The sequence below is a fragment of the Melanaphis sacchari genome, unplaced genomic scaffold, assembly GCF_002803265.2.
Source record: "Melanaphis sacchari strain LSU unplaced genomic scaffold, SCAv2.0 Contig25_pilon_pilon, whole genome shotgun sequence".
Lineage (NCBI taxonomy): Eukaryota > Metazoa > Arthropoda > Insecta > Hemiptera > Aphididae > Melanaphis > Melanaphis sacchari.
In genome coordinates this window covers 1,372,615-1,382,297 of record NW_020271133.1, presented here as the reverse complement: position 1 = coordinate 1,382,297, position 9,683 = coordinate 1,372,615, and the positions used below count along the sequence as shown (strand labels likewise).

General features: G+C 25.7%; 1 protein-coding gene across 2 annotated transcripts; it reads right to left on the bottom strand.

Moving 5' to 3' along the window:
- Nucleotides 1-1,976: 1,976 nt before the first annotated feature.
- Nucleotides 1,977-9,449, bottom strand: LOC112595175 (NHL repeat-containing protein 2). Of its 2 annotated transcripts, XM_025340289.1 has the most exons (12): nt 9,284-9,449; nt 8,909-9,195; nt 8,675-8,841; nt 6,346-6,505; nt 5,875-6,254; nt 5,607-5,771; nt 5,193-5,515; nt 4,281-4,551; nt 3,858-4,115; nt 3,281-3,406; nt 2,970-3,162; nt 2,038-2,564 (listed from the first exon to the last, which is right to left on the bottom strand). In XM_025340289.1, the coding sequence occupies exons 2-12, from the start codon at nt 9,147-9,149 to the stop codon at nt 2,038-2,040; spliced, it is 2,811 nt and encodes a 936-aa protein (XP_025196074.1). In that variant the 5' UTR covers nt 9,150-9,195; nt 9,284-9,449. The 2 variants fall into 2 exon arrangements, with proteins under 2 accessions (XP_025196075.1, XP_025196074.1); XM_025340290.1 differs by lacking the exon at nt 9,284-9,449 and having other exon boundaries at nt 1,977-2,564; nt 8,909-9,149.
- Between the last annotated feature and the right edge of the window lie 234 nt (nt 9,450-9,683).

The following is a 9,683-nucleotide window of genomic DNA, read 5'->3' as shown; positions in this document are numbered from 1 at the left end:
ATAAATGTAAATATTTAACATAAATTACTTAATTTTCATATGATTAAGGATTAAAACAAAAAATTCATAATTTTATTTGAAGAATTTGCCTCAAAGCAATAGTAAAAGAATTTTGGTAATACTTAATTTCCTAATAGTTATTACTGTAATTAGCCATTTATTTATGCATAATAATCTATTGTACTCTTTTGATTTATCTTATTGACTATAGGTGGTTAAAACCTAGAATTTTATCCTCCTTCTATGTTGTAATGTATATGATTGGTTAGACTATACTATTACAGTTAAAGTATAGCATTAAAAATTATGTATATTAATATGATTGATGCAATGGATTTAATTTTGGATAATACTTATTTTTTCTATAAGCTTTAGAAGTTGGAAAAAAGTTAATTATTTATTTACATTTTAATAGATGACTGTTATGCATGTATATAAGTGTAGTTATTTAACATTTAAAATAAAATTTGATTAATATTTAAACAATTATTTTCTATTTTGAGTATAGATATTTACTCTAAATAGTTGTATTTTTGTTTGTATTTAGTATAACAATCCATCAAACTAACTAATTAAGTCAATATATTATTATTTGAAATATTTTTAAATTTGTATTGATGAAAAACATTTGACTAGTAATCACAGACATACGTAGACTTCCGAGTCAGGTATGGTTAAATTCAATCTGACCTCTCCTTTTGTTATGGTGACATAAGAAAATTTTTTTAGAAATTTTCGATACAAACTTTGAAATGACTTTTTTGTTGGTAATTGGAAAATGTAATATTTGATTGATTTTTTATTTCATACATAAGATTCATCAATATTGATATACATTTTTAACCAAATATAATTTAATAAAACATTTTAAAAACGTTCAAAACATAATATTAATAATTTTCAATTAACATTAATATTTATTTATGATTATAAATTATTTATTATGTAATTATAATAATTATTATGCTGTTAAATAAAAAAAATGTAATGTAATTAGTATACTATTTAAATTTATCTTTAATTGTGTAAATATCTATGGGTTTGTTTAATTTTGTTAACAATTTTTTACGGCTATAACTCCTTATTACTTTCTTAGGTACCAAGTACCCACCCACGTATAAAAAAAAGGCTTAGATGGGGTTAAAGTCTAATCAGTCCTACCCGTGCGCACGCCTATGCTAGTAATTATAAAACGATTATAAAAGAGCAACCACTGATATCTCAGAGTAATTCATATTTAATGATAAGTTCACAGTTAAATTAACTGTAATATTTAAAATAGCTCATGTACTTATAGTTGTAGTTTCAAGCTTTGAAATCAATATGATGAATTAAAATAAATTTAGTCTTTTATTATTAAATTTAATAGTTATCAACATAATTTATTTTTAGTACGGCTTATACATGAATTATACATACTAAACAATAATCGATAACTTAAAGGAATGATTGAAAAATTTATTTATGTAAAATGTATACATCACTAAAAATTTGTAACTTTATTTAAAAAAAGATATTTTATAATTTACCAATAAATAACACAGTGAAACATTTCATTTGTGTTAATTACCTGTGAACATTTTAAGCCAAACATATATACGCATACACACAAAAAATAAAAATAAAAATACATCTAATCTTAAATTATTAATAAATTGGTTATTTTTTTTTTTAAACATTCATTGGGATCATAGAAACAATTGAAAATTTATCAAAAATTAAAACGTTTAAAATTAATTTTCATTCATCTCAAATAAATATGAAAGAGCATAAATCAAGAAATAACCAAAAATTATGAATAATCTTAACATAAAATTAATACACCGCGACATATACAATAATTCAATGCTAAGCAAATTATGATAAATATAAATTCAAAATATTTATTTAACAAAGAATAATATAATTTGAAAAGCACATTGAAATGATTAAATTAAATTTGTGTAACAGACTTGAAAAATTGTTTGTTATGTAATTATTATTATTTAGTTTAAAACAAAAATTTTAAATAAAATATTTATTGAATTGGAAAGATTATTAATTATTAGAAGTAAGCGTTGTTTGTGCAGACATATTATCTATCAGTTCCATTGAAGAATCAACACTGTATGTTGAAGCAGAAGAATCAATCTCAGGAGGTACGCTATTTAATAATTTTTTGCCACCATTATATGGTAGAGTATAAGGGAAATAAGTATCAGCTGCTTGAGGAGTACTTTCTTCATCACCATAGCGAACACGCACCACAAAATCAAATTCTACAGGAACACATTTATCGTCATCTTGACAAACACTTGTTTGACATCTTAATATAACAATTTCCTCTTCATCATCAGATTCATCTTCTGAATCTTCATCGGATTCATTTTCTAAATCTGGATTATATTTATCATTCCATCGTCTATTTCCATCTCTGGATGTTGAATTTTCAGCATTTTCATCAATTTTATCTTCTTCCCATTCTTGTTTTGGTATACGAATTAAGTATTTAAAATCAGCGGCTCCTCCTATTACAGCTGGTATGGAGGTATTTGATTTAATTTCTTTTGATTCCCATGTTGAATCTAAGAAATAGAAATTTTTTAATAAGTACAAAACGTTATTAACTTAACTATAAAATTTAATAAATGAGTAAAAAAGTTTACATAATTATCTATCAATTGTATATTTTTCATAGTAAAAATACGATAAGTTATGAAACAAAAATTTGGTTAAAATATAGGAGTATGCAGGTAACATATTAAATTTTTTTTTTCTAAAATATCTTACAGTACAGCATGTAAGAGCAAAAGAAAAAGTATAATAATAATAGCAGATACATAGTTAGCTTTAATTTTATATTCATATAAAAGTAATTTATGCTTTAGTAAATAACAAGTTGTGACACTATTAACCAAATATTTATTTTATATGACTCAAAACATAAATTATTATGAAATTAGTAACTTAATTTATATGATAAAATATACCTGGGAGTTGAAGAATCCAATTTAAGTGTGGTTCTTCTATAGTTTGAGACATTTCAGTTCCAGTGCTGGATCCTAGAATAATGCGTCCACGTAACATAAGTTGCCCACCAGTCCGTCTATTTAATCGAATTTGTGCTGTTCCAACCACATTTGATGGCGAAGATTCTAAAATTTTTGGGAATTCCAACTGTAGCTAATTACGAAAAAGAAATATTAATAATTAATATTACAAGTTAAAATATATTTGAGTTAAATTATAAGAAAAGATATGATATTTAAATGTTTGTTAAATTTAAGACGTATTATTTTACCTTTTTAATAACATAAGTATCAAAGTTATACACATAAATAGTATGGTTGTTTGTATCAGCAATCAATAATAAACTAGATCCATCTTGAGGATTTTCAATAAAATGTAATCCGTTAGGTTCGTTCAACTATAAAATACAATTTATTTTATCAATAATATCTATTTTACACACAATCGATGTAGTTTTATCAAATTTTATAAAACTAGTATAGGAGGTTCTAAAATAAACTTCATAAAAAAAATAAATTTCATGTACATAAAATATTATTTAATTTTATCAGGTTTATTTTAAATTAATAATAATAATAATGCTGTTGAAAACAGAAACAGTATGTTAATATTATTGATATTTTACTATAATTATGTCCACAACATCGTATTGCTATGTTGAATATAATTTCATTAGAAAAAAAAAAAAAATTAAACATTTTAACCAAGTAAGAAAATTATTAAGTAAATTTAACATAGATAGTAAATTATTAAAGCTTCAATTCAAAAAGTCTGGTGTGACTGGGGAAACTTAAATTTTTTAAGTTTTTGTTACTACGATAATTATTTATTATATAAATGAGACATACCTTAACAGGTAATGGTAATGTATGTACAGAACCACCTGTAGAGCCAGGAATGCCTCCAGCTGTTGTGTTGCCACCACCATTATTATAATGATTTTGTTTATGACTGTCCGACAACCCAGTAACGTATTTAATTTTATGATTGTAGGAATCAGCTATATACAGAATATTTCGTTTATAATTCCATGCAACGTCCATAGGATGTTGTAAACGTGAATTGGCACCAGCTCCACCATCAATGTCACCATAGCTGAAAAGATCCTGTAAAATATAAGTGTATTATTTATAAAATAAGTGTTCATACATTTTAATAAGTCTTAACTAGTGTAGATGCAAATTTGCAATATAATTTAATAACAATCATTGAATAAGGTATTCAAGAAAATAAACAAATAATCAATAAATACACAATTTGAAACAACTTACAGTTGGATCAGGACTTCCTCCAGCTACATTCAGTACCCTAAACTTTCCCATTGAATCCAAATACATTCGCCTGATTGATGAACTTTCACTATCAGCAATATATAAGGAAGGATCAGATCCATTTGATCCAGATCCAATACGAGATAATGGCTTAGATAAACACAATCCAGAGGGTTGCGCAAAAGAAGCACGTTGACCATTATAAGAATTATTTCTATTTTCTTCTTTGCCTGTTCCTGCTATCATAGTACACAATCCTTTGGAACACCATCTAAAAGTTTAATTTATATTACAATTTCCAGTTTTTTTTTTCAATTAAAAATTATTCACACTAAAAAAGTAATATGTAGTTATAAAATATATGAAAACAATTTAATTTGTGAAACAATTGATTCATAATATTATTTATTATTAACATATATAAACAAGTGAGTAATTGTTTTTCATTTTTATTATGTTTTTTTTTTGTAAATATTAATTATAATTTATAAATTAAGTATTTTTTATAATGTTTCTAAATGAAATACAATTAGTGATCTAGAGGTTACAGTTGTTAAATAAGAACAAATTAATTAAAATTAACATTTATATGCATAGCATAATATATATATTTTTCAAAAAAATGAAATTAACATTTTATGTACCTGCTACTAATTTACTTATTTTTATTTGATAGTGGCTAATGATCAAAAAAATACACTTCAGGTAACTAATCTATAGCATAATCAATAAATGGGAATACTATTATACCATAATTTTTCCATATTAATTAAGAACACAAGTGCATAATATAGGTAAAACTTATGATTAAAATGTGAAATGATCGGGTATTACATATCAATATATTATAATATGGTTAATACATACAATTTTATATTGAGTAAAATAGTTATGAGGATAAAAGCTTCTTACTTTGATTTCATACTTGAGCAAGTACTAGTACTTGTCTTATCTAAATAAAGGGCCCATATTTGATGCAAACCAGCCATAGCAATTAACAAACAGCGCACTGGAGATGGTGTTGGTACAGAAGGAGTAGTTTGTAATTGTTGATTTGGTGTGTACGGTTGAGGTGTGTATTGTTGTTGATATTGAGGACGTGCTTTACGCTTGTAATATACTACATCCCAAGGGGTATTTAGGACTTGTGAATTCCACATTTGGCCTCCATATTTATCACGGCCTTTTTTACCATTGCCAGCTACAGTTTTAACAGTTTTTTCTTTTAAATCGATCTATAAAAATATTAGTTGAGAGGTACATTTTTTAATTTAAAATAAGGTAGAAACATTAAACATCTTCATATAATAAAAGATATGGCTTTACCATACGAATAGCATGATTTTCTGTGTCACACACATACAGAATATGAGAATTTTGGAAACATATTCCTTGAGGGCTATGAAATAAAGCTTCTGTGAAATTTCCATCTTTGAATCCTTTTTTAGTAGTTGATGGTAAATGGCCAATTCCACCACCACCAATTACATGCTGTTTAAAAAAAATGATAAAAAAACAAAATTAAATGATCAAGGTAATATTTTTATTTTTATTATTTTTAAACAATTATATTATATATTTATAAATATATTACCTTCACACGTCCTTGAAGTGTACAAACCAATATTCTATGGTGACCACTATCAGCAATCGCTATTAATATTTTACCATGACGTCGGTTATTTAAATTAGAATTGTTTAATGTTTCATCGCCATTATTCTTCCTTTTCTTCAATTTTTTAGTGTAAGCAAACACCTTACCAGGGTATAGAAGATGTTGTTTAGTAACAGATGACTGTTTACCTGTAGTTAAGGATTGTAAAGTTGTACAGCCAGGAACAATTTCCCGTATTTCATGTGAGCTTATCATAGATGCTTGACGGAGAATTTGTAAGGCTGTTTCTATAAATGTAGGCAATAATTGTGAGTGAAATTCTTCACCTTGAACTACAAGCATAGGTTCTCCGTTAGGTCCTTTGAAAAAAAAAAAGATACATTTTATAAATATTATAGTAACTGATTAACAACATTTTTTTTTAGTGATTAGTAATAAATTATAAATTACCAATGAGTACTAAAGTTGGCCAACAGCACACAGCTAAATCATTCCACATTGTACCATCTGTATCATTTACAACACAATGTTCAATTGAATATTTTTCTATAGCATGTTGTACATTCAAAGATTGTTGTTCATTTGGAAATTTTGCACTATGCACACCAATCTGCAGAGATCATTAAAAATTATTTATATAATTAGCATATGTCAGCAAAGTTTAAAATTGAATTATTTTATGTGTTTTTATAATTTATTATCAATAATTTTTTTAATACTAGTATTTTATTTTAAAAATTTTAAGATTAAATATTCAACTTTTATGTAATCATTAGTTGTTTTACTTTTTTTATGCAATTTCATTGTTCTTATTTTATCATATGAGGTAAATATTTAAATTTAAAATCAAAACCATTGTAATTTTAGAATTTAAATTGAATTTAATTAAAAAAAAAAATAAGAATGAAATTCTATTACAGAAAAAAAAATGTAAATAAAAAGCTTAATAATAGTTTTTAAAACACTACTAAGGCTATATATAATGATTTTTACATTATCATAGTCAAATACAATATTGTTTAATATTTAAATATAATATTTATTTCTAAGTTATTGGTATGAAAAAAAATTTAACTTATTTTTATTTTTTTAGATTTTGAGAAAAACAGAAATACTTTGATATTCCAATAAGTTTTTATTTATTTATATTATAACTACTTAAGATACTGGAATAAATACTTCTAAGTTTTATAAAAACAATAGACATAATTTTTTTTTTTTTTGATTCATAAAATAAAAATGTTGTAAATAATATCCAGATAGATATGATTTTTAAATACAATAAAAAAAGTTAAAGTGTTAAATTTATCATTAACTTCTAGTTATTTCAGGATTTTTGGGAAAATTAATTAATAAAGATGATCTTTAAACTTAAATAATATTAATTTTTCCTTTGTTATAGTAATTATTCACTTATTAGAATTATGAGTGTCTAACAATGAGGACAACTCTTTTTTATAATTAATTCAGTTGTAAGAATAGTTATGATTCATGTTTGGATCGTAATATTGGGTAGTGGACGATAAAACAAAATAGAGTAAGTGTCGTTGAGATGAGAATTTAAAGGTGGATGTGTGTAGTTATTGTAGTGACTAGGAAGAGTAAAATAATAAATAAACAAACTAGGGGTAGTGTTAGAGTGGCACCATCTTAGACATAATGACTGAGAATTGGTTGAGATGGTTCATTTATGTGGCACGGAGAGTGGATTTGAAGTTAGAGATATGGAAATGAATATAGAAAGTAAGAGAGGGAGAGGAAGACCAAAAAATAGATAGACGTAATATAGAATGGTACAAAAATAGCTAGTATGAGTAAAAAGAAGGTGGGAATTCAAATCTCTAGTTTATGGAGGTTGGTCTCATATAGTTAGCAATGTAGAGAAAAAAATAAAAATAAAACTAAATAAAAATTTTTAAAATCCTATAAACAACACTATTAACAACTAAAATATTTTAATTTTCTTAAGATACTTAAATACTTATTATTTTAACTGAACACCCCTGACTTTTTAAAAACTTATACAATTCACAACATTTCATTTAAGGATTATTTATATTTTTTAATTGCTTCAAATATAAAAATAGGCGGGCGAGTGGGTACCATTTCGCTGTACATTAGGTATTGAATGGGTTACTATAATGGATGTGTTAAATTTAAATTCAACGATAAATATTATTGTAAATGAAAAACAATTATTGGCTAGTATATTAGAGGTAATTATTTTGATTTAATTGAATTTATTCATTAGTTTCCTAATTTAAACAATATGTTTAAATAAAAGGAAGTATTTGTATTAAAATAGGCTAATAGTGAAAAATATAAAATGAAATAATTAATATCTTTTGCTATTCATGATTAAAAATAATGAACGATAAATGATTTAATGATAGGTTATATATTTCTGCATTTACTAGAGTGAACTAAAAAGACAGTATCAAAGCACTCATTTTAAAAGTAAATCAATGTTGTTTAAACCAATACAGTATTTTTAAATGAACATTAATCAAGTACTTCTAAGTCTAAGGTCTTAAAATTTAAAATTTTACCCACATTTTTATCATAAACCGGAACCTTATGCTTTACATTCTATGGTTCATAAAAATTTTTTATGTTAATAGTTGTACTCAATTATTGTTTTTATGATTATAAACTAATGATTAATGTTGAAAAATAAATTATAAAAACTAATGACATAAAAAAAAAAATTAACAGGTATTTTGTAATAATTTTCGAATTCTCTATTGACATGGAGTAAGTATTTAAAGTTTGTACTCACAATTACCAATCCATCTTCACACGTGAAACGTTGTTGTAACTTGTGTAGAACAGGTAGTATATGTAAACAATTAACACAACAGTAAGTGAAGAAATCAAGTAGAACCAATTTGCCTTTTAAATCTTTATTGAATAATAAAGGTTTTGTACAGTTGAACCAGTCGAGATCTAAATAAATAAAAACGATTAGATTTTATTACCAACCATGACGAGTTTGTGTTGTTATCATAGTTACTGGGCTTAAACTCGTTGACGCGTAATCCTGACGATCCGGCAACAGACCCGCTCTGAAATCCTTGGATTCCTGCGGCTTGTTGACTGGAGCAAGCAGTCAAAATTTTCTGTATATAATCTTCGGTTATCTCCTGAAGTTGTACAGGAATCAACAAATCCGATTCGTCGGCAGTAGTTGGGTTGCCGGCCGAACTATTAAACAGATCAACAAACACTGACGATATCTCGATAATCCTGTCCATGTTTTGATCGTTGCAGTAGTTTTAGACTGGACGTGAAAAATTATAACTGAAAATAAAACGAAAAAACGCATCGCTCAATATTAGCACAACAATCGCAATCGCACGAACGTTTAATACGTTTTCAAAACACGTACCAAGTGTCTATCCTGCGTGATTAATTAATAACCACGTACTGCAAAATCAAATGTCTGTTAGAAAACGAAACTCACAACTATTGCGATATTGAGGAATTAATTAATAATTCCGTATGCCGTCGTAACTCCCCGGGTGGTAGGCCGTAAACACGAATAATTTTATGTGTACACATGATACTGGTGATAGTGAGACCGGGATCGCTGCATTTTGTCCCACTACGTATTTGTTCCAAAATGTATCTGTGCCAACCTAGCAATAATAATTATCAAAATCTTAACGTTTTTTTTTCTCCAGGGAACATAAAACTTGGACACGATCGACTTTTATTTCAAAATGAAATAAATGAATAATATGTTTATTTTTTTCGATCACGGACTAAAGATGACATTATTAAACAGG